The sequence below is a fragment of the Taudactylus pleione genome, unplaced genomic scaffold, assembly GCF_031769625.1.
Source record: "Taudactylus pleione unplaced genomic scaffold, aTauple2 ptg000106l, whole genome shotgun sequence".
Classification (NCBI taxonomy): domain Eukaryota; kingdom Metazoa; phylum Chordata; class Amphibia; order Anura; family Myobatrachidae; genus Taudactylus; species Taudactylus pleione.
Window position 1 is genome coordinate 1309567 of NW_028284508.1, and position 26399 is coordinate 1335965.

The following is a 26399-nucleotide window of genomic DNA, read 5'->3' on the forward strand; positions in this document are numbered from 1 at the left end:
ACCCACAGAATCATTAGTTCCACGTTCATCCCACTCACAAAGTACCAGGTGCGGCAGACATCTTGGGTGCACTGCATAGGTGGCCATGGGTGGGACAAGCAAAATGCTGAGATATTACTACATTTTGGGAAGATGCAAAGTACGAAATACAAATGACAAAGCGCTAAATAACCACAAAATCATAAGTTACACGGATGTTCATCCTACCCACGAAGGTACTAAACAAGGTAGCCATCATGTGTGCACTACATAGGTTGCAATAGGCGGGAAAAGCAATACATGTGTATTGCACATCGGGGAAATACTGAAGACTGAAAAGATTTATATGAAATTGTGAAAACAGAAAGTGTCATGCTAGGGGCAAGATAAGCAATACATAGAAACATTGGGAGCATTTACAGTGGAAATAAATAGGCAAATAAGTTGAATCTAATGTTTTGGGTTTTTTTTACAGGATACAGCGATTGCTAAATAAATTCCAGAAAAATAATGGCACTCCTTAACAAATATGCCAGGTGGGTATCGAAATATGTACTGTAGGTGCTATGCCCTATCCGTCCACTCACTTGGTAGTTTGCTCTATGTATACAGTTACTGCAATGTGGAGGCCTTCTTTGGACCACCGGATCGTCTAACGCTGCGGCAGACTAACCCTTATACCACAGGCTGCCGTCGGCACTCAGCCTCAGTGGTCTCACCAGCCATGTGGCTAGGCTCCCAATTATCCGAAGGACTGAGCCAGGACCGCTGCACATCTACCACGCCAGATGTGACCACAGCCAGAGGTTCTTGTCCTGGGCTGCAGACATACCAACAAGACACAGGAGGTGCACTGTCTGCATCCAAAACACTCTGCAGGCTGACGGCTGTGCTCCCGCTCTCAGGTGACTTGCTGAGTCTGAATCATCCAAGCCATATGAGCTTAAAACCCTACAACCGGGTGGTTTGAACGGTGAACTTTAATTGAAGTGGTTTCTTTAATATTTGCACTTTATATCCTGGTTCTGCATTATTTTATAAACAGTTAGAGGAAAAGAATAGATTTCCGTAAATAATTTTTTTTGGTGTTAAAGATTAACATCCCCTTCAGCGTTAGGTTTTTTCATCGTTCAGGGGGATAAATAAGGTTTTAGTACCATTTGATTTTAAAGATCACATTGATTGTCCTCTGGGCATTACATTTAATGTGTTTAATTGATAATATCTATCAGATTTAAATTTGGATTGAATATTTTCATCAAGTTTTAGGTGTTCAGGAATTTGTATTATGTATAAGTATGTGAGGAACAAGCATACCGGATTTGAGGGAAGTATAAATTGATTACTCTGATTCAATTAAGCTCTACCTTGACAAAAACCCGCTGAGGGTAGAAAGCGTCGTCAGCCAGCTTACTGAATCAGTGGAATGATCTTATTTTGCAACAGGAATATGCTAATTTTATGAGCAGAAAGCCCGGCATATACACAAGTGATTATGAGAGAGTCGCAGTGTACGGGAGACCTAGCAGTCACCACCAGACAGGACAGCGTCTGGGTACCTTCAGGATTGGGCTGCAGCTTTTGCATATCATAAACATCTCATTTGAGGCATGCGTTTACTTTTGGAATCCCATAAATTCTGTGAGCTCTGGGTCTCATTCAGACCCATTCGCGAGCGCAGGACGCTCGCAAGCGGGTCGATGGTACCCAAATGCGCATGCGCACGACGGAGGCTGCTCCGTCGAGCGCTTGCGCGAGACCCGGCGAGTGACGGGGAAGCCGTCGCTCTGGGTCTCGCACCAAAGGAGGTGTGCTGTCGATGGTGATTGACAGCACGCCCCCTTTGGTGGGCGTGCCGGAGCGGTGGCTGCCCAGACGGAGGCGTTCCCATGGGAACGCCTACCGTCTGGGTCCGGCCCCACTGACATCACGAGTGATGTCAGTGGGAGTGATTTGGGCTCTGATAGAGCCAAAATCACTCCAGGGCTTGCGGCAACGAGACCCTACCGCAAGGGTCTCGTCGCAAGCCCGATGGTCGTGATGGTCTTGACCATCGCGACCATCATCGTGGACGCTCGCATAAGCTGTGGGTGGTCACCCACAGCTATGCGAGCGGCAAGGAGGCCGCACCAATTTTAGGTAGGCCGGCCCTGATTCAGAGCGAGCGCTCTGGTCAGAGCGTCCGGCTCTGAATCAGGCCCTCTGTCCTCTACCATTTCTGTTATACTGGATATTGTTTTATTGCTATTAACATACGAGGAGCAAAGCATGTTTTTTATGGATATTTTTAAGTAAAGAAGTCTTTTTTTTTTACCTTCCTGTTACAAATCTGTTTATTGAGAGACATTATCAAGACAAAATTGTTTGTTGCTGGTTGAAGCTATAAAACTAATTTGGATACATATTGCACCTGTTTGAAGATACTAAAGCTTTTGGTAAATCTGGTTTACACATTTAATAGTGATCTTGAAATATATAACTGAATCCCTTTTTAAAAAGGAACTATAAATCGGTCACAGCGCTGTGGAACTGACATGATATAAACTAAAAGTCAATAAAGATAACAGCTGTTGTTGAACTGTGATTGATGAGGATATAGCTGCAGTGATTTAGGAGCGCTTCGGAAAGAAACTTTAATAGAAGTAGACAACGCCAGATGTGACCACAGCCAGAGGTTCTGGTCCTGGGCTGCAGACATACTAACAACACAAAGGAGGTGCACTGTCTGCATTCAAAACACTCTGCAGGCTGATGGCTGTGCTCCCAATCTCAGTGATTTGTCCAGCCTGAATCATCCAGTTACTGCAATGTGGAGGCCTTCTTTGGACCACCGGTTCGTCTAACGCTGCGGCAGACTAACCCTTATACCACAGGCTGCCGTCGGCACTCAGCCTCAGTGGTCTCACCAGCCATGTGGCTAGGCTCCCAATTATCCGAAGGACTGAGCCAGGACCGCTGCACATCTACCACGCCAGATGTGACCACAGCCAGAGTTTCTTGTCCTGGGCTGCAGACATACCAACAAGACACAGGAGGTGCACTGTCTGCATCCAAAACACTCTGCAGGCTGACGGCTGTGCTCCCGCTCTCAGGTGACTTGCTGAGTCTGAATCATCCAAGCCATATGAGCTTAAAACCCTACAACCGGGTGGTTTGAACGGTGAACTTTAATTGAAGTGGTTTCTTTAATATTTGCACTTTATATCCTGGTTCTGCATTATTTTATAGCCATTTGTCATCAGGCACATTACATCTTACCGCAAGATCAGCCTTTTAGGGTACAGACCTATTTATCTCCACTGAATTACCGACCCTACTAGTGACTTTCAACACCTAAGTCACAACCCACATGCTTAATTTAGTACTCAGACTCTCCAACATAAAATAGATTCAGGTAAACTGGAGTTGCCGGCTGATATAATATACTCTGATTGGCCCAAGTAAGCGCTATCCATACAGACTTTATTCAGGTACATAATTCTGAACATTATGTAGGCTGAGGACTTTAGTGCTACATTATATCTGTTTTGATATATAACAATTGAATTTTAAATATTAAGTGTCTATTTTTTCTATATATCCACAGTGTTGGACCTAATTTGATTATTTTATATTCCTTATTTACCTGAGCGCTCATGTTCTTATAATTTATTGGCAGATAGATACTAATTATAGTAGAAAATACAATACTAAAATGAGTATTAAATATTCAAAACAAAGAGCGAGCAGAAGTAAATTAATGCAAAAACAGTAAATGCTTAGAATAACTATACATAAGAAGTGTCCAAATACACCTATTCTCAAATGGCTCAAACCTTGGTGCGCTTCTGTTTGTCCACATTTTTTTTATAATCAACAACCTCCAGCTCTGGTTTTGCCCATCACGTTGACCATAAATATTTTGATTTGGTACTGGACATGGTACCAACAACCCTGGTGCCATGGTACCCAGTTTGGGAACCACTGCTACAGTATAAGCAAACTAAAAGTTTAATACACACTAGACGATAGGTTGACCAATCTGGCCGACAAATCGTCCATGTCGGCAAGTGTCTATCCACTATGAGTGACCATGTGCGCTCCCGCACAGTCGTTCATGCAGATCGCTCCTAACAAGCTGCTCAATCTGTCAATTTGATGAACGACCCCATGCTTATAAATGCAGCTGGTAAACAAAACATTGTACGGTTGTTCACCATGTTCCGCGGTATCAAACGATTACGCATCGTGTAGTGTGTACCCGGCATTAGATACGAAATTGAAGGAAAAGTAGCAAAAGTGAGGAAAAAGTAAACAATTAAAAAGTAAAAATAAAAACTTTTCCGGAACCTATGACTTGAGTCATGCATCGTTATAAGTAGCAATATCAAATATGGTACGCTGGTGTATAGTTGCAGTTACCCTAAATTCTAAACTGCAGCTCTCACAGTGGATTCTGCTACCCACTAATAATGCAATCACAAAAAAAAAGATGAGAATGGAGCGCCGTTTAAGAATTTTGTAAATTTATTACTAGGCAGAAATATTTAGATAATAAGAGTTATGGTAGACTTACCTAGACAACACCTTTTCTTCAAGGTCCATAGGGTCCACAGAAATACTATGGGGATAATATGGTTGGAGACCAGGCACCAAACAGTTAAAGCTTCAGCTCCCAGGATGCCTTGGGTGCTCCTCCATATATACCCGGCCCTTAGCCATAGGACTTCAGTTTAGTTAACAAGCCTCAAGGCAGGAGAAGCAAAGAAGAGAAGGAAGAGTAATCATATGTCAGACACACAAAATGGGGTAATCTGTGCCTGTAAGAAACAATGTACCCATGCAACCGGGTGTGTCTGGGTGGGTGCTTTGTGGACCCTGTGGACCTTGAAGAAAACGAGTTATCTAGGTAAGTCTACCATAACTCTAATTTTCTTCTTCAGGGTACATAGAGATCCACAAGGATACCATGGGGATGTCCTAAAGCAGTTCCCCTAGGGTGGGGGAAGCTCCTGAGCAGAAAAGAGATCTTGACACCTAAAGGAAGCATCCTGAGAGGCAAAAGCATCAAAGGCATAGAACCTAAGAAAAGTGTGGTCAGAAGACCACGTGGCTGCCTTGCACAATTGTAATTGTTCAGCAGAGGCACCACGGCTAAATGCCCACGATGGCCCTAAAGACCGAATAGAATGTGCCATCAACGATCTTGGGATAGGGAGATCAGCCTGTGTGTACATCTGAGAGATTAGCTTTGTCCTGGTGAAAAATCAAATATGGGGAGCGACAAGAAAGCGCTGTCAAATCAGAGACTCATGCGTGCAGAAGAGATAGCGAGGAGAAAAATGTGTCTTTCCTGTCAACCATTTCAAATCTACAGAGTGCAAGGGTTCAAATGGGGGAGCTTGCAGCCCATTAAGAACCAAAGACAAATCCCCCCTGCCTACAGTAGGGAGTGAATGGCTTCCTAAAAGGCCAAAGCCTTGAGCGCATCTGCTGGAGGAACTGTGCAAAAAACTTCTGGGGAAAATGCCTCCCGAAAGTTAGGCATATCCCTGAGAGACCACTTCTCGGACCCAGGAATCTGTTGTTGTTTGACGCCAACAATCCGCAAACTGAAAAAGTCGACCTCCCACCATGGGCTCCCTTAAGAGAAGGCCCGCCCCATCAGGCAGAGGGTTTGTTGTCTAGTTTAGAAGCTGGAGATCTTGCCAGCCCAGACCTCAGTTTGTCGCCTTGATATTTTGCGAAAACTAGACGCCTTAGAGGAACGCTGTACCCTTGCTAATCTCCGAGAACTGAAGGACCGAAAAGAAACCTGCCTAGACTTTATAGCCGCCGTAGATGGCAGACATGCTGACTTTGAAGCCGCCAGGGCAGCTATTATAATATCCAACTCTACTTTTCCATAGAAAGGTAAAACCTCCAGCGCCCTCTTGGATCCTGTATTCGCTTTCCAGGATCTTAACCAAAGGGCCCTGCATGCCACTATTGAAGCTGCTGATGCAGGCTTCCGCGCCCTCAACATCGTCTGGATCACAGAAGTAGAGAAACCTTTGGCCTTTAAGACGTAAGCCTCAAGAGCCATGCCGTCAAAGCCAGCCGAGGTAAATCCAGATAGAGGCAGGGACCCTGTACTAATAAAATTCGGTTGCAGAGGCAGTGGAAGCGGACTGTCTATGGATAGAAATGTCAGATCGATGAATCAATGTCTCCTGGGCCAGGCAGTAGCTATTAATATTATCCTGCCACCTTCCTACTTGAACTTTCTGACGACCATTGGGAGGAGGGAGATTGGAGAAAACAGGTATGCCAATCTGAAGTCCCACCTTACCGCCAGAGCGTCTAGGAAGTCCCTTGTTCTGGACCCGCACCTGGGGACTTTGTGGTTGTGATGTGATGCCATAAGATCTACGTCTGGTAGTCCCCACTTGTCCACCAGGAGTTGAAAGACATCCGGATGAAGAGCCCATTCTCAAGCGTGTATGTCCTGACGACTTAAGAAGTCCGCTTCCCAGTCGAGTACTCCTGGGATGAATATTTGCCAGATTGCTGGAAGATGGCATTCTGCCCACAGTAGAATGTTCGCCACTTCCTTCGTGGCCCAACACCCTAGAAGCCAAGATAGCCGCATCAATAACCGCTTCCCCAACATACACAGCTGCCTCTCGCATCCAACAGGGATAAGACAGCTGTTCTCTGGTAGCATCAGGCATGCTATCTTCCAGACATCATCCATTTTTCCATAGCTTTGGTTACCCAGGCCACAGCCATAGCTGATCTGGTAATAGCTGCAGATAATGAAAACACTGATGTCAAATAATTTTAAAGTTTTCTATCTGTAACATCCTTTAGTGAGGATCCGGAAGGAATGGGTAATGTAGAGCTCCTGATCAATCTAGTTACATGAGCATCAACCATTGGAGGAACCTCCCATTTGTTACATTCACAAGTTAAAATGGGTACCGAGAGGTTATATTCCTTGTTGCATGGAAATGCTTATTTGGAGAACACCATGTTTCAGACATGAGAGGGAAAAAAATCTTCTGATGGAGTCTTAGATTTCGGTGGCACCCCCTCTTCCTCTAAACTTAGGTTAGATCTAACCACTCATCCACAGAGGATTGATGATCTTCCTCCACTGAGTAAGAACCAAAACTGAGTATCAGAGTGTGATGAGGAGGAAGTCTCAGCATCCTGAGGCAACGTCTGTAGGTAACCTCTCTTATGCCCCTGCTTTACTGCCACTGGTCTATTTGCCTGCATTACCTGCTGCAGGGCTATAGACGGCAGCATACTCTGACTAGAGTGAGGAAAAGAATCAAACCAAAGGGGGTTCATGGGGGCATATACATAGAAGGATGCAAATGCTGCGGGTACCCCATAGCAGGAGGCAGTACCGTAGCAGGAGCTAATGACGCTGCAGCCCTGTCCACTAAATGTGACAAAACCTGAGACCAAGAGGCCACCCAGGGTGGTTCTTGTGCCGGTGCAGGACCTGATAGAAAAGGTGGCTGTTTACAACAGACACTATACAAACCATCTTGCACAAAATCCGGCTCTGACAGGCCTGCCAAACAGGATTTACATGACCTCAGTGTTAGAGGCTCATCCTTCACCCCTTTACCTTTAGACATAGCAATGTATAACAGGTATAAGGTATAAATGCAATGTGACCCTCTTCACATTTGTGAGAAGCCAATGAAAAACCCCACACACCTTTTCAGAAAGATGAGGAGAAACAAGTTACTCAAGCAATGTATTATTAGTCTTAGATTTATGGCTATTGGAGCGAATTGTGTTTTATCAGACTGAAAAATAGGTGTTTATAATATATATGTGTGTATATATACTCTGCTCTTAGAAATATTTCTGTCTAGTAATAAATTTACTAAATTCTTAAACATCGCTCCATTCTCCCCTTTTTTTGTTACTGCATTATTAGTGGGTAGCAGAACTCACTGGTAAGAGCTGCAGTTTAGAATTAGGGTAACTGCAACTATACACCAGCGCATCATATTTTTATATGCATTGTTATGCTTTATTTGCGACTTTATACTAATTCCTTTTGAGAAAAATATAATTCTAAGCACATACACTATATGCGAACATAGATGCAAAATTTAGGAAAAAGTAGCAAAATTGAGGATAAAGTGCACAGCAAGAAAATTGTACCATATGGTAAAAAATGATAGTTATATGAGGACTCATTTGCAAGATACTATGAAAGAACATTCTTTACTGAATGTTATATAGGATTGTCATTTTGCAGATCATGGCAGCTATTTTGCTGGATGAATTGTTTTGTTTTATAGTTTACTTTTGGTTTAACAAAACTTAGGTGCATCAAGTTCAACCTTAATTTTATTACTTCTATGTTTTTTTTAACCACTAATTATGTTAAATATAGAAGATTAGTGGTTCTCAAACTAATCCTGAGAATCTACCAGCTGTCCAGGATTTAGAGATTCACATGCAGTGTTAAAAAAGGGTCATTTATAAATACCTGACCATTTCTGGCTCACAAATCCAAAATCACAAGGCATTTTTGCCAGTATCTGCAGCTATTTACAGGTAAAAAAAAACAGATTATGGTATTATATTTAGATCTATTTATTTAATCAAGAAAATAAGGAGAGTTGTGGTAAAACTTACCTTTGTAAACGCTATTTCTTCGAGGTCCAAAAGCAGACAATGGGTGGTACTTGGAGGACCGGACACCAACAGCAAAGCCTTTTCTATCAGAGGATGCTCCAGTCCTTCACCCATTACCCCGCCCACAGCCTGAAGGCAAATCAGTTTTGTCAACAAGCCCAAGGCAGGAGCAGGATAGGTGAGAAGGAAGACTGGTACACTGAAGAATCTGTGGAGAGGGGAGAGAGAGGGAGAGAGAGGGAGAGAGAGAGAGAGAGAGAGAGAGAGAGAGAGAGAGAGAGAGAGAGAGAGAGAGAGAGAGAGAGAGAGAGAGAGAGAGAGAGAGAGAGAGAGAGAGAGAGAGAGAGAGAGAGGGAGAGAGAGGGAGAGAGAGGGAGAGGAGAGAGGGAGAGGGAGAGGGAGAGGGAGAGGGAGGGGGAGGGGGAGGGGGAGAGGGAGGGGGAGAGGGAGAGGGAGAGGGAGAGGGAGAGGGAGAGGGGAGAGGGAGAGGGAGAGGGAGAGGGAGAGGGAGAGGGAGAGGGAGAGGGAGAGAGGGAGAGGGAGAGGGAGAGGGAGAGGGAGAGGGAGAGAGAGAGAGAGAGAGAGAGAGAGAGAGGCTACCTGTGGAGACTAATGTTGCAAACACAAAAAGAAGAATACAGATGCACACCTCCAACACTACTACTTATAAGTAATACATTTTGCAATATATTTTTTTCAATAAATACATAGAGGTTTTGGCATAATCATGCCCATGGTTATGGGCCTACCCACGGCGCCCAGGTAACCTCTGAGGGTAGGTCCCTAACATACTGGGGTTGAAATCCAGAGCGCAGGCCACCCCCAAACAGGCCCAGCTGAGCCACCCCTGAAGCAGCCCAACCAAAGCAATCCAGGGGACCCATGCCCCAAAAATCACCCCATAGCTGCACTGCAGTATAACATTTTTAGGACTTACCTAGATTGTGCCTCTTACTAAAATGCAGTCAAATTGCCTAGGTTGAAGGAGTCTCATACCTTCAGGTGAGCATAGGAACACACTAAATGCTGACTGAGGAAGCCGCTGATATTTTGTTAAGGTGGAGAAACGCATTTTATGCTGACCCACTAATTGCCATTGTAAAGACCATTTGTTTCCTTCCACGTATTTTGAAAGCCCTTGTCCCCCTTGGAGGTCCGGCGTTTAGCCGTTTAGACCTAAGAGATTACCACCAATACAGAGCGGGTACGGAGCGGACTGCAGAGGGAAGGAGGAGGACACGACCAAGTGTGTCCAGCTTCTGGCCGTGTAGACCTGAGAGGCAGCCGCATAATACATAACGGCTACGTAGCGGATGATAAGGAGAAGGAGGAGAATACTAATTAATAGCGTCGCACGCTTATCCCATACATCCCTAATAGGGACGCAAACTATCCATTCTCCTGTCTCCTGGGACCTCTCTACCCCCTGCACCCAGGCTGCTGAACTGTGGACACTGCCGCAACCTATAAATTATTAGTGGTGGCACAGAAGAGAAAAAGAGAGAAATAGCTGGAAAACGGCACAAGCAATTAACCCTGTTGAATGAGGAGGAAGTGGTAAACAATTTTTTATACATATTTTTCATGGCCATGATTTTTGAAATATGTATGTACTAATTCAAATGTGACTATTGAGGAGTCATTTTGTTTGACTGTGGAAAAACAAATAGCTGAATGCCAAAAACTGAAAACTTGTCTTCAGAAATAAATATATGCTCTTAAGAGAACTATTTAAGAGTTTAGATTTAACATCTTTTACTGTGGAAATCGTGTTGCCTAAACAACAGCGAGTAAATCTTGTAGTGTCAAAATAAACTGACACATTAATATCTGTTTTTCCTGACTGTTACCAGAGAAACAGATATTAGATTTCAATTTAAGTATGATGGTATTCAATGCTCACAAATACAGTGGTGTTTAATATCTTGCTATAACAGTCTAATAGGAGTTTTACCTGTCTGTATAGAGATATATGTGGCCGTGAAAATTTGGTTATGGTTTTTTATTTGAGTGTACAACATTGATTTAATAATTTTAATATAGTATGCATTGATATACATTAATGGTTTATCAACAATGGTTATATATATGTGCTAAAGAGCTGGTAAATTCTATCTGAAAAAGGTATTAATATTTTAATTTTTTTTAAACTGTGTGTTAGCGCTCTCTAATTTTTAACATCGCATTATTAACACATTTTTATTTTCTTGCACTTTCAGCACCATTATTGTTTGAATAATATATATGTATTATTTTCACATCTTTATTTTTTCACCTTCCTATATGCAGCAGCAGCTGCTCTTATCTATCTAAACACCTTCTTACACTTCACCTTTCCTCATTAGAGTGATGCCCTAGGGTGGCTCAGCTGGGACTGTCTGGGGGTGTCCTCCGCTCTGGATTTCAACCCAGTATGTTAGGTACCTACCCTCAGAGGTTACCTGGGCGCAGTGGGTAGGCCCATAACCATGGCCATGATTATGCCAAAATGTATTATATATAATTAGTAATGTTGGAGTTGTGCATCTGTATTCTTCTTTTTGTGTTTACACTGAAGAATCACAATCTCACACAGAGAATGAAACAAGTGACAAAGAGAAGAAACTCATAGAAGCCAGGAGCATCATGGCGGGTGCCCTGTGGACCCTATGGACTTCGAAGAAAGAGAGTTAACAAAGGTAAGTATTACCAGGATCCGGTCTAAAGATCTGCAGTAAAAAAGTAGACCAGATGTTAGACAGGCAAAGGTCGGCAGGGTCAAAATGTTGACATGTATATGGTCAACACAAAAATGGTTGACACATGATTTTTTTATTTTTAAGGGTTAGACACTTACCCCAATGGTTTGCCACGTGAAGGGATGGTTAGGGTCAGGCACCTAACCCGACGGTTAGGCACCAGGACTGAGGGTTAGGCACTAAGGGGAGGGTTGGGGTGAAGATTAAAGTTATAAAAAAAAAAAAAAGTGTCGACCATTTTTGTGGAGACCATGTGCATGTTGACAGTTTGACCCTGTCGACCATTTGCACCCGTCAACCTTCTTGCATGTCGACCTTTTGCCCCTGTCGACCTATTGACCGTCTAACATCTGGTGTCTATCTAGACATTGTCTACCTATTTACTGTAAATCTTTCAATCCACATCCAGTTTTACCATAACTCTCCTTTTCTTCTTCAGGGTCAACAGGGCTCCACAGGGAGACAATGGGGATGTCCCAAAGCAGTTGTTCAAGGGCGGGGATGCTCCTGAGCTGAGAGGAGAACCCAGCATCCAACTGAAGCATCCTGCAAGGCAAATTTATTAAAGGCATAGAACCCAAGAAAGGTGTGGACAGAAGACCACATGGCCACCTTGCATAGTTGTTCGGCAGACGCACCACGGCGGGCTGCTCACAAGGGACCCAGAGAGTAGAATGAGCAGATACTGTAGCCGGCACAGGAAGGCCAGCCTGCGTATACGCCAGTCATGCAAAGCCATCTGGCCAGAGTCTGTCTGTTAGCTGGCCATCCCTGCTTGTGGAATCCATATAGGACAAAGGGGGAATCCGTTTTCCTGATGAACCAGTACGGTCCACATCTAAGGAGGCCTCATCTGCCGAGAGGTCTGGTGATTAGAAGGCCGGAACTACAATTTCCTCATTAAGGTGGAAACGAGAGACCACCTTGGGAAGGAAGCCAGGGCGCATTCAAAGAACAGCCCTGTCCTTATGAAAGATCAGAAATGCGAAGAGACAGGAGAGTGCCACTAAATCTGATACCCTACAGGCAGATGCTATAGCCAGAACAAAAAGTCTTCGCAGTGAGCTATTTGAAGTCTACCGAGTCCAGGGGTTCAAATGGAGGTTCCTGAAGTGCGTGGAGAAACACTGGCAAATCCCACAGAGCCACAGGAGGGACAAAGGAATGTTGTATATAGAGAACACCCTCAGGAAGGTGCGAACATACGGCAGTGGAGCAATTCTGCGCTGGAACCGAATGGACAAAGCAGAGATGTGCACTTTCAGAGAGGCCAGGTGGAGTCAGAGATCCAATCCAGCTTGAAGAAAGGCAAGGATTCTAGAAACCATTAAAACATGTGTCAGTTTCTGGTAGCACACCACGGGAAATATGTATGCCACACCAGGTGATAAATCCAGGCAGAGGCCGTCTGAGCATGGTCTGGACCACAGAGCTAGAAAATGCTTTAGACCTTAGGAGGGATGTCTCAAGAGCCACACCATCAAAGACAGATGGGCTAGGTCTGGGTGTAGACAGGGACCCTGAGACAACAGGTTAGGTCGTTGAGGAAGTTGGAGAGTAGTCTATGGAGAGACTTTGAAGATCAGAGTACCAAAGGCGTCTGGGCCAAGTCGGAGATAGCAGCAGGACAATGCCCCCTTCTTGCTTGAACTTCCAAAGAACCTGAGGAAGAAGGGAAACTGGACACAAGAGGTATGCCAAATGGAAGGTCCACTTCACTGACCATGGGGCCACTAAGGCTGCTTCGTGATCCCTGGTCCTGGACCCGTACATTGGAAGTTATAAGGTCCACATCTGGTAGACCCCATTTGTCCACCAGGAGCTGAAAGACTTCTGGGTGTTGAGACTACTCCCCTGTGTGCACGTTGTGGCAGCTGAGGAAATCCGCTTCCCAATTGACAATCCCTGGGATGAACACTGCGGAGATGGCTGGGAGATGGCGTTCGGCCTATGTGAGAATGCATGACACTTCTGCCATTGCTGACTGACTTCGAGTGCCTCCCTGGTGATTGAGGTAGGCCACTACCATGGCATTGTCAGACTGTACTTGTACTGGCCTGCCCTGAAGAATATCCTGAGCCAGAGTGAGGGCTCTGTAGATGGCTCTGAGTTCTAGGACATTGATTGGTTAGAACGCCTTGGCTGGTGTCCAGCGTCTTTGGAAGGAGTGTTGACCGGGTACTGCGCCCCACCTACGGAGTCTTGCGTCCGTGGTGAGGAGTACCCATTCTAGGATCCAAAAGGGGCAACCGTTGTTTAAGTGGGACATCTGTAGCCACCAGGAGAGGGACAGGCGAACCACCGGAGAGATGCCCATTGTCTGGGATCTGATCAGATGGGAAAGCCCATTCCACCTGGAGAGAAACATGTGTTGTAGGGGCCTGGAGTGGAACTGAGCAAACTCCACCATGTCAAAGGTGGATGCCCTGGATCCCAAGGTCTGCACTGCAGAGTGAATTGACACTCAGAGACTTAAGTAACCTCCGCACTCAGTGCTGTAGTGCAGAGATTTTGCCTGCTGTCAGGAAGATTCTCTGAACCTGAGAATCTAGGAAGGCTCCCAGATGCACCATTCTTTGAGAAGGGGTCAGGGAAGACTTTTTCCAGTTGATCAGGCAGCCCTACATTTGTAGATAGGCAATGGGTTACCTGTAGACGGCGGTGAAGGACCTCTCGAGAGATTGCTAAGAGCAAGAGATCATCCAAGTATGGGAGCAGTCTGATCTCCTGATGAAGATGGGCCGCCATAACTGCCATGATCTTGGTAAAGAGCCGTGGAGCTGTAGAAAGCCCAAAAGGCTGAAATTGGTAATGTTGCTGTAGGACAGCAAACCGGCGAAATCGCTGATGAAAGGGCGCTATAGGTACATGTAGGTAAGCGTCCTGAATGTCCAGAGACACCGTAAAGTCCCCAGGCTCCATAGCAAGGACAAGAGAGTGTTGGGTTTCCATATGAAACCTGGGCACCCTGATAAACTTGTTCAGAGACCTGAAGTTGAGGATAGGCCGATGAGACCCATTGGGCTTCTGAACCAAGAAAAGGGTAGAGAAATAATCCGTACCTCGCTGTGATGATGGGACCGAAATTATTACCCCAGAGTGCAGCAAAGACTGAAAGGCCTTCTGGAGGAGTAGGGCTTTGATTGGGTCCGATTGAGGGCCTGTGCACAAGAACTGCTTGGGGGGGTGTCCCCGTGAGAGACCACTTCTTGTACCCAGGCGTCTGTGGTCTGATGCCAGGGGGAGGCCCACCCAGTCAGGCTGAAGGCTTGTCCTCAGATTTGGAAGCTGGATGTCTAGTAGCCCAGGCCTGTTTGGTCCTAGGCTTGGAAGTCTTTGTGGATGCCGATGGCCGTGGAAAGGACTGACCTTGCGCTTTTCCCTGGGGACGAAAGGACCAAAGGATGACATTTGAGGCCGCGTAGTTAATGCAGAGGGCAAGAAAGCAGTCTTAGAAGCTGCCAAGGTAGTCACAAACTTGTCCAATTCTGGGCCAAACAGGATCTCCCCAGAGTAAGGCAGAAACTCCGAAGCAGTTTTAGAGTCAGAGTCTGCCTTCCATGACCGAAACCAAATGATACGTTGGGCTACCCAGAAGTAGCAGATGCTTTGGAAGCTAGGAGACCAGTATTCAAAGCCACTTCTCCTAAATAGGAGGCTGCATCCCTAATGTTAGCGATGTAGGACAGCTGTTCTCGAGAAGCATCAGAGGGAAATGTGTCTTCTAGGGCTTCAGCCCAGCTCTCAGTGGCTTTTGCCACCCAGGCCTTAGCCATGACAGGACAAGCAATAGCTCCTGTGAGAGTATACAGACTTCAGGCAAACTTCTATCTGTGGTCTCCTTCAAGGAGGTTTCTGTATGGATAGGTAAGGTAGAGTTTTTATCCATGCATGTCACGTGGGAATCTACAGCAATCAGTAGCTGAAATAGGGTAAAAAGAAATCAAGTGTTTAGGAAGCTTAAACTTTTTATTTGAAGTATTCCATGCTTCACTCATCAGATCAGAAATCTGATCAGAGTGCGGAAACTCCCGCAAAACTACCTTCTGTCGTTTAAAGAGTGGCTCTTTTGCCTTAGGAGTGGGTTCTGTATCTTCTATTTGAAGAATTAATTTTACAGCTCTCACTAGTGCTCCTCCTCCCACGAGGAGGAGCCTCCGAGTGAGAGAGGTCGGAGTCTTCTGCCGCCTCAGATGTGTCGATGCTGAAATTTTGCGAATGGCCGCCTAAGCGCCATTTTAGATAAACTCACACTTTAGTACATGTGGCGATATTACTATTAGCATCATGCGATTGCATCTATGACCATCGCCATAAGTTACGGCGATTCATCAAAAGCCCATTTCATGACTTTACGTAGTTTGGGTGCTCTGGATAAAGTGTGTATATTATTATAATTCCCCTAAAGGATATATTTCAGAAATGGCTGTACAGTATGTAAAAATTGGATTGCATTAGCTAAACAGAGCAAATGGCCACGTAACAACTAGCCTGTGTAGACAAGCTTCATGGACATAACGTCTGCTCTCACTCCAGGTGGCCCTGCTCGAATACAGCAAGAGGGTCGTTTGTAGCACCTTACATTAGCAGGCTTCCTACAATAAAATACCTTCAAAGCAAAGAGTGTTATCTGAGGTTTGGGTCTTGTAGCTGTGGTAATTTGCATCCACACAGGCCCTGGGAGAACAAAGATCAGTATTTTGGAGCCTGAAAAGGGTGGGGGCTGCTGGGGCATGAGCAAGTCATGGAACTATAAGGTTCAGCATTCCACACTGCTAGGTGTTCACTTAGTTTAAGTGAGATTTAAGTGCACCATCTCTCATACATACATTAATACGCACAATTGCGCTGTTAACTAGTCGCATATTAGCGAATGCATAAGACCCTGTATGAAAACGCTGAATATTAGCTCCATGCACACGCATCTGCCCCAAGTTAACTAGCGTCTTTACATCAAACCCCACATACTCACACATCACATATTCACATACAAGGTTCCATAAACTTTAAGGTATAAGATTCAAGTATGGACATTTACTATAATTGCTATGAAATAAAGGTTATTTCGTAACTAAGGTTTTATACGTGATAATTAAGCCATGTTTGGTATTGTACTGATGCGTACTCTCTCAACAGTATTCCGGTAAGATCGATGGAGAGATCGCAACATGCATTCTCAACTTATGGACCGCAGAGACTTCAAGCAACAAAATGTACATTATATGAACAACTGTTAGGATGTTGCATGAGGCGGGAAACCAGAGACAACCAGTTGTTAGAGGCTGGGTTGTGTCTATTTGAATCAACCTGTTAAATGCCTTGTAACATATGCCCTCTCCTTTAGGACCAATGGTATTAGCATCAAACTTCTCTATTGTGTTGTTTATTTCTGGGGGGTATAAATATGTGTGCTCTGATCCTGGGTTCCTAGTCTTTGTGCTGAATGCTGATTGACCAGGGGTTTCTTGCTGATGCCTAACATCTGGACCAGAGAGCGCTGCATATGTATAATTGTACTTGGGTCTGTATAATCTCTTTGCACTAAGATTATATGAGGATCATAGCGTGTAACTGCTGTACTTTTACTTGAATAATACTTTGTGCTTTGGAACCACAGATTCTAGGTCTGGAATCTTTATTTACTGTATGACGGCGTACACAAATTAGCGTCATCCTTAGAGGTTTATAGGTAGGATATTAGAAGGATATAGGCAGGGGTATATAGAGGTTCAAAGGCAGAATCCTTAGATGATAACTCAGAATCTGATAGCTGAGTGGACTGGGAAGATAGCACAGCACGCTTAGTAGCTTTACTGGGTAACGACCTCTCCTTTTGCAACATGTGTTGAGAAGCTGAAGAGGTAGCCACCAAACGCTGCACTGAGGTAGAAAGTACATCTACCCAGGGAGGGGGCCAAGGAGGTACATACATTGCAGGGAGTACCTGATGTGGCAATCCCCATAGGGGGAGCAACCACAGGGACTGCTAGGCGGTCCGCAATCTTTTATATCTAGTTGGTATTTTGCAAAGGCAAAAAAGAAATAAAAAATCCTTTTTTGGGGCACTCTTAATATATAACAAGTGTAATGGTTGTAGTAATTAAAACTTTATATTTATTTTATCTAAGTAGGTAGAAATAAAAGTTAAGAGTATATATGAAAAAAAAACATGGTTTGGCAATCTTTTCCAACACCTGTGAAAAGGAAGCCCAGGGGGGTTCTTTAAGGTGGGGCTGCAGGGGCCGACGGGCCAGGTGCAGTATAGCATGATGTACATAGACCATCTTGAAGTGAATCCTCTGGGGATAAACTTACCAAACAGGATTTAGAGGAAACCAGGGTAGAAGCAGTAGCCTGCTTGCTACTCTTGCCTCTGCTAGACAAAGCTGCAAGGATAGTATAGCACACAATATGGCACAGTGCAGTGAGCAACACAGGTATACAGTATGTGACGGCCTTCACAGATAAAAGTAGATGTGAAGTACAGTGAACGCTCTATAGACCAGTATCCCAGGGATATTGTGAAAGAAAAAAGGAAAAGTATAAGCGGACAGTAGAAAGCCAGAAAACAGAGCTAGCATAAGTCCCATACAATGCATAAAACACATCTCATTGCCATGAGCATAAATATAACTGCAATGGGCACTAAAATGAACTACACAGACTGCAGTGGCTGGTAGGAAATAGCACTATACAACCTGACACATAGGTGAGGTACATATGGAGACTGGACCCAGCATTCCCGTAGACCTGTGACTGGCTTTCAGTTGAAAATGTCCGCCGGAGGTCTCTGAAGGGGCGGGGGGATAGCAGCTCAGAGGTGGCAAGACCGCAGTGGAATGACGCTCTGAGCTGGGGGAGGGGCACAGGGAAAGAGCTGACCTCCCCTGTGCTGGCATTAACCACATCAGCGCCTCCGGTCTGCCTCCAGAGACCGGAGGTGAGTGCCAATACCCGCCTTACCTGTCCCCTCGCATTCCAGCTGCAGTCTGGGGACTGAGGAGCCACGCTAGCCAGGTCCCCCCGGGTGCGCCGTCGAGAGTAACTAGCCTGTGGCTGGAGTCGTGGCGCCGCGGATGTGTGATGGAGCAGCGCAGACGTCCAGAGGACTGTCTAGCGCTGCTTGGTCTGTTACAGTAAAGTAATATATAAAAAAATAATTAAAATAAAACTTGTACTGCTTAAAAGCAACCCCACTGTTCTAACGGTGTACCAGCTCCTGCCGGACACCAACAAAACAGGGTTGCATTCAGGCTGTGGGCGGGGTATAGGGGGAAGGGCCAGAGCATCCTGGGATAGATAAAGATTTGCTGTTGGTGTCCGGTCCTCCAAGTACCACCTACACCATATTGTCTCCCTGTGGAGCCCTATGGACCCTGAAGAAGAAATAACATTTGTCCATTTTCCCGTCTAGTAAAATAGGAAGGCATTTTAAAAGTTCCAAATTTGACTTTTACTTGCAACTGTGGGCCTGATTCAGACCTGGGCGCTAGGCTACGTTCGCACACAGCCTGCCGAAGTTTGCAATCTGTGCATACGTACAAGACGCAGTGCGCGAACCGAACAGAAAGCGTTCGCAGGTAGGACACAGATGCTCCGCAAGCATGAGTGACAGGACGTGTCATTTGTGCGTGATGACCAGGGGTGGTCGATGGTAACCGGAGTGCGGTGGTGCGAACGCAGGCGTGTCTGAACGCCATTTCAGGGGCGTGCATAATTACGTTGCAGCGTCAGCATACACGTCACATGGCTGAATTACACAGCAGCACTCGCAGTGCTTGTGGTAGGGTATGGTCAGCCACAAGTGGTGCATATGGGTACGATGTTACTTGATGTTACCGATTGTTTAATACACTTCCTGGAGATGACGTATGTTACTAAGGGAAAGTGGGCGTCTTGTGTCAGGCTGGTGGGCGTCTAAATACATATTGCGATCACACGGCAAAACATAGTGGGCATGCTAATCGTCTTGCTAGCGATCGCAGGATTTGCATACTCTGGCTGCTGACGGCTGCGTGCGAACGCAGCCTAGCAACCGGGTCTGAATCAGGCCCTGTGTACGAAGTATTCATTTATCAAAGAGTTACCTTGGACACCTTCTTACGCGCTCCCTCTGCACTTTCAGCCTCTTCATGCTCCTTCGCTCCCTGCGTCAGATTGGTATAATTCACCAGGCGACTGAGAAGTGAAGAGACTTTAGGTCGGATATCCAGCTCCTCCTAAAAACATACAAGACCAAAAGACCAGAGTAAGTGAGAGATGAAGTAGAATTTTTACTTCAGTTTATGACACAATCAACATATTTAACTTAAAATCTTTGCCTTCTCATTTATACTTATCGGAATAATGAGAAGGAAGATGACACTGTATAAATTAATTCTTTCAACATATATAAACTTTACCATAGCAAGATGGTCAATCATGCCACAATCTCCCATAGCATAAGAGGCCAATAATAAAAAAATAAAAAATAAAAAGGGTCAAAAGTCTCTCACTCACTGACACTTCAGTTTGTGTGGGTCCGGAAGCAGTCATATCTAGCAGACAGCCATCAGTACTCTGGGGCAAATGCATTAAACCTTCTCAAGCAGGCATGTCAAACATGGGGCCCGAATAATCATTTTATGAGGCCCGACAGTGTGGGGGTGTGCATATACATTTTATATAATATATATATATATATAATTATTATTATTCTCCTTTATTTATATGGCGCCACAAAGGTTCAGCAGCACCTTACACAGTACATAAATGAGAACACAAGAATAACAGTTAAAAGTAATACAAAACAATACAGGACAAGAACATAACTGCATAACACAAGCAGCAGGACATCAGCAACCAAGTGTTAGGTGCCGTTGTGGGGAGTTAAGAGTAAATTATACTATAAGTAGGGAGGAGAAGCACATGAGGGACGAGGGCCCTGCACGTGAGAGCTTACATTTTAAAGGGGGGGGCAGACAGACAGGGGCGACACAGATGGGGTAGATAGTGAGGAAGGAGCTTGGAGCAGTGGGTTAGGATATGTGCTGCGGAATGTGTGTGTATAAGATGACCTGATGTTATGTCAAAATTAAGTCCTTCATAATATATATATATATATATATATATATATATATATATATATATATATATATATATATATATACACACACACACACACACACACACACACACACACACATTTACATACACACACATATACAAGTAAATGCTAGCTGTCGAAGCTGGATAATTGGCTGAGACAAGATCAGTTTAAAATTGGATCGCAGCAACGTCATCTTGGAAATGAGATCGCAAGACGCCATTTTGCGAATGGCCGCCTAAGCGTAATTTTAAATAAACTCACACTTTAGTACTTGTGGCGATATTACCATTAGCATCATGTGATTGCATCTTACACCATTTCTCATACACACATTAATATGCACAATAGCGCTGTTAACTAGTCGCATATTAGCGAATGCATAAGATTCTGTGTGAAAACGCTGAATAATAGCTTCATGCACACGCATCTGCCCCAAGTTAACTAGCGTCTTTACATCAAACCCCACATACTCACACATTACATATTCACATACAAGGTTCCATAAGCTTGAAGGTATAAGATTCGAGTATGCACATTTATTATAATTGCTAGGAAATAAAGATTACTTTGTAACTAAGGTTTTATACGTGATAAGTAAGCCATGTTTGGTATTGAACTGATGCGTACTCTCTCAACAGTATTCCGGTAATATCGATGGAGAGATCGCAACATGCATCCTCAACTTATGAACCGCAGAGACTTCAAGCAACAAAAAGTACATTATATGACCAACTGTTAGGATTTGCATGAGGCGGGAAACCAGAGACCACCAGTTGTTAGAGGCTGGACTGTGTCTATTTGAACCAACCTATTAAATGCCTTGTAACATATGCCCTCTCCTTTAGGACCAATGGTATTAGCAACAAACTTCTCTATTGTGTTGTTTATTCCTGGGGGGTATAAATATGTGTGCTCTGACCATGGGTTCCTAGTCTTCGTGCTGAATGCTGATGGGGGTTTCTTGCTGATGCCTACATCTGGACCAGAGAGTGCTGCGTATGTATAACTGTACTTGGGTCTGTATAATTTCTTTGCGCTAAGATTATATGAGAATCATAGCGTGTAACTGCTGTACTTTTACTTGAATAATACTTTGTGCTTTGGAACCACAGGTTCTAGGTCTGGAGTCTTTATTTACTGTATGACTGCGTACGCAAAATAGCGTCATCCTTAGAGGTTTATAGGAAGGATATTAGAAGGTATAGGCAGGGGTATTTATAAGGTTCAAAGGCAGTATCGTTAGTTGGGGGCTCGTAGTGAAGTCACTTACCCACTCACACGGCACTTACGGTTATCGATATCTCACCAAAGGGTGGAGTGGCCACATGCAGGGTTTACCTGCAACCGCTCGGTGCTGAGAGATCGCTACCCGTTTTCGTGTGAGCCAGGGACGCTGACTAGAATCCAGGGACAAGAGAGGAAGAGAAGAAAAAGTTTGTTTTCCTTTGTTGATAGAACCTAACATTTAAAGGGGTGCCGCAGTATTCAACACGCAGGTGAGTCGCAGTTTTGCGCACAGTAAAGACGCACTTTTGTGTACGCAGCTAAAGGTCGTCATACGGTTGTGTGGTAGTCGCATTATTGTGTATGCCACTGGTCGCACAATAGCGTATACGTACTTCCGGTTGTGCTACCACAGGTTTAAACAAAGCCGTTGAGGTTTACATTCTTTTCAATTGTTGTCAATATCTGGGTTAACGTGTATTTTTCTGCGCAGGAAAAAAGTGTGTAACAGTGAGTATTTGTTGGTAGGGGTAACTTGTTCCCTAAAGTTAGAGGTACCGTATGACCTTTAAGGGCTAAGTGCTAGCCGCTCGGTAAGCAGCTTACCATTATATACACAGTAGCAGGTGTACATGTTGTCTTTGTTGTAAAGAGGTGCGTGGAAGTTGCCTTCTTAAATCTTATCCGGGTGTGTGGAGTAGCCTTCTTCAAATCTTCACAGGTGTGTGGGCGCTGCCGTTTAAATCATCCACAGGTAAGTGAAAGTATCTTGACTGTCTTTCACCAGTTTAAATCTTTATTGAAAAACGTAGGAGTTGTCTCAGAATGGGAGCCATGCAAACAATAGAGATGTTAGACAATGATGTGCTGCTAATGGAAGCGCCGCTTGGATCGGCCCATCGTATTATGCATACTAAGTACGGTACTTATGCAATAAGGTATTGTGATGTATGGTTTAAAATGACGATGAAGAGTGTTAGACCATTTCCCAGAATTGGTAATTTTGATAAAGATGTATTAGATAATGTCCGGGATCACATCAGTCTGATGCGCTCCCGAGAGAAAAAGGTCAAATATTATGAATGTTTAAAGTTATGGCAGCATGAAGGGGATGCGTGGCTTAAAAATCTCCGCCATCTCCATCGGTAACAGCAAGGGAAGTGATAACACCCTCTGCACCCGTAGAGGAAGTTGTTAATACCATATGTAGCAGCAACAGATTAAACCCCCAGCCAGGTAACAAGGTCAAAGGTAGCAGCACTACCGGTCTGCATCCCATTCGGACAATAACTGTTCCGAATGGAAATGCGGATGCGAACGGTGTAGTGCCCACGAGGGAAGTGGTAATGCATTGTCCTTGGACAAGAGCAGAACTAAATTCCATCATAAATGATTTCCCCGATCCCAAAAAGGAACTAGCCAAATGTCAGAGATTTTTGAGGAATTAGGGGAGTTCTCATGAGCCAACTAATAAAGATTGGCGTGTGGTGTTAAGGGCCTGTCTACCACGCAATACCGACGTGACAAAATTTATCACGGATTGTGTATTGGATGGTGACGTTCCCTTAACGGACCAAGTAAACCAAGGTAACATTTCCCGCATTGTAACTCAATTGGGAATATATTTTCCAGTTGTAGTTAACTGGAACAAAATGTTCACCATAAAGCAAAAGGAGAGTGAATCTGCAGAAGAGTATTGCGACCGGGCTCTGCAGGCTATCACCCAGTACACTGGGATAGAAGATATTAAAGATAGCACTCACCACAGGGGAATGATAGTCACGGTACTCATGGACAGTCTTAAGGAAAACTTAAAGACTCGGCTTCAGACCTCACAACCTGGATGGAGGGGAGTCACAATAGATACACTCATAGAATCTGCCATAGAACATGATAAGAACATCTCAAAGAAGAGAGAGACCCAGAGTGAAAAACTAATGGCTGTCAGTATTCAAGCTCTGAAAGGAATGATGGTAACATCTCAGCCAACAGAGACACTTGCATCTACACACACACCTATACCTGAACAGTTATATGCCCTCACTAATCCCACACAACAGCAAACAAGGCTCTCTTCTACTAACCCTACACAACCACAGGTCACACACTACTCACAAACTTCATATCGCCCACAATAACCTTATCCTCCATATCCCTACCCATATCCACCACCTTTTCCCCCTGCTCAAACCTCACAACAACCCGTGTCTTCATCCAATCCACAAATGTTTTAATTGTAACCAGCCAGGACATTTAAGTAGAACCTGCAGAGTAAAAAGGGTAGGACCCCCAAACCAGAGAGTATCTGGATATCCCCATAAGGGATATGCACAGAGACCAGCAAATATCCAGCAAGCACCAGCTCCAATTGTGGCAGTTAACGCTTTATTGGAGAATGGTAGCCAACGCTAGGGGTCAGGTCATACCTGTAGTCTACAGATAGTCAGGTTAACGGGAAGAACTAGGGAAGAACCGGTCATGATGGTTGATGTAGCTGGTACAGAATATCCTATTCTTGTAGACACAAGGGCGACCAGGTCAGTGATAAAATCTCCCGTTAATTTACAGGTGACCAACGAGACAGTACCAACAATGGGTGTAACAGGTAAAGTGCAACATTATCCTTTAACAAAGTCCACAGAGGTTACTATTGGGCCGTTGGATACCAGGCATTCTTTCCTTCTGGCTGCTGCGGCTCCTACTAACCTGCTGGGTAGAGATTTGTTATGTAAGATGGGATGTGTCATATATTGCACCCCTGATGGTGTATTTCTAGATATCCCAGAGAGAGTTGCGCACGAGGTGCGGGATATGTTGGACACTCCCCAAAGGATAATGTATCACTCTACCAGTTTAAATGAAAATCCATCTCAGGTAGATCAAGTGTTGTCTCAAATTCCAGATTCCCTTTGGACTAAGGATGGACAGGACACTGGATTAATGGCAAACGTAAATCCAGTAATGGTAAATTCAAAAGGCGGTAGGCAAGCTCCAAAAATTCCCCGGTACCCACAAAAACAGGAGTTAGAAATAGGGGTTTTTCCAATAATTGAGCGATTATTGCAACAGGGAATTTTAGTTCATACAGCTAGTGTAGCCAACAGTCCCATGTTTCCAGTGAAGAAGAGTGGTGGGAGGGGTTATAGGCTGGTACAGGACCTTAGAGGTGTTAATAAGGTAGTAGAGAGCAAATTCCCGGTAGTGACAAATCCAGCTGTCATTCTTATGCAGATCCCTCCAAACGCAACCCATTTCACGGTCATTGACCTCTGTTCTGCTTTCTTCTCTGTGCCTCTCCACCCTGACTGTCAGTATCTATTCGCATTTACATACTGAGGTGTGCAATATACATGGACACGGTTTCCCCAAGGTTTCATAGACAGCCCCAGTATCTTTTCCCAGGCATTGCACGACTGTTTACAATCTTTTCAACCTGCAAATGGATCTGTTCTAATAATGACGATTTATTGCTGTGTTCTGATTCGTTTAAGTCATGTTTGAATGATACTAAACTTTTGTTGCTTCATCTCTCGCATACAGGACACAAGGTGGCTAAGGACAAGTACAGCCGGCTAGGTTTACCAAATGGGAACTAATTCTAATCGCACCTGCAAACATCACTGTTAAACGTTGCAGCACACTGAATCCAGCAACGTATTTACCATATGGACAACATGATGTACAAAGGGTGGAAGGAGACGAGTTGCTGGCGGAGGGTGAGTTCAGTGGACATAATGATACACACGATTGTATGGAATATCTGAATCAGACCTTTACTGCTAGACATGACATACACGACACACCTTTAGAGAATGTAGATGTGACTTTTTACACGGATGGGAGTTGTCATAGACAAACAGACACAGGTGAATTATGTACAGGTTATGCTGTTGTAAATGACACAGACATCATAGAAGCCAAACCTCTTGGTCCTCCTCACTCAGCCCAGGTGGCAGAGTTAGTAGCACTAACTAGAGCGTGTGAACTGGCAGCAGGCAAATCTGCTAACATTTACACTAACTCGAGGTACACGTTCGGGGTGGTGCACGATTTCGGGGCTCTATGGCGTCTGAGAAATTTTATGACAGCAGCAGGCACACCAGTTGCACATTCCCGACACATAAAACATCTTTTAGAAGCAATCCAACTGCCCAAAGCGGTGGTAGTAATCAAGTGTAAAGCCCAAACATATGAGGATGACCCGGGGTCACTGGGCAACAACAGAGCCGATGAAGCTGCAAAATGGGCAGCAGGGTTAAAAATGTTTTCTCCCACTGAAAAAAATATGTCTTTCCAAACAACTGATATGCTGAAATTATTTGAGATGCAAAATTTGTGTTCAATTCAGGAAAAGTCCATTTGGAAGTCCAAGGGATGGGGGCAAGAGTACACCGGGCTCTGGAGGGACGGACAAGTAAAGCCAGTAGCCCCCAAGGCATATTACCCCAGCCTGGCTGAGGCAGCACACGATCTGACTCATCTGGGAAGGCAAGGTATGTGCAAGTTGGTGAGGGCATACTGGTGCACACCAGGTTTTTCTTCACAAGCAGAAAAGATAGCAATGTCCTGTCTGACCTGCTTGAGGAAGAACATAGGGAAAGCGATCCCTACCGAACCGTCCCACATTCCACCGACTGATGGACCTTTCCAGGTGATACAAATTGATTTCATCCAATTACCACCCTGCAGGAATCTCAAGTACTCATTTCACAGGTGATGTTTTTCAAAATATGTGTAAG

At 44.6% G+C, this 26399-nt stretch overlaps 1 protein-coding gene across 1 annotated transcript in view; it reads right to left on the minus strand.

Moving 5' to 3' along the window:
* The window catches only part of SLC12A4 (solute carrier family 12 member 4), a 307394-nt gene that overhangs the window by 209817 nt on the left and 71178 nt on the right, over positions 1–26399 (minus strand). Inside the window, exon 3 of the mRNA XM_088470905.1 lies at positions 19436–19567. Coding sequence (XP_088327031.1) covers positions 19436–19567 — 132 coding nt within the window. The remainder of the gene's footprint in view (positions 1–19435; positions 19568–26399) is intronic.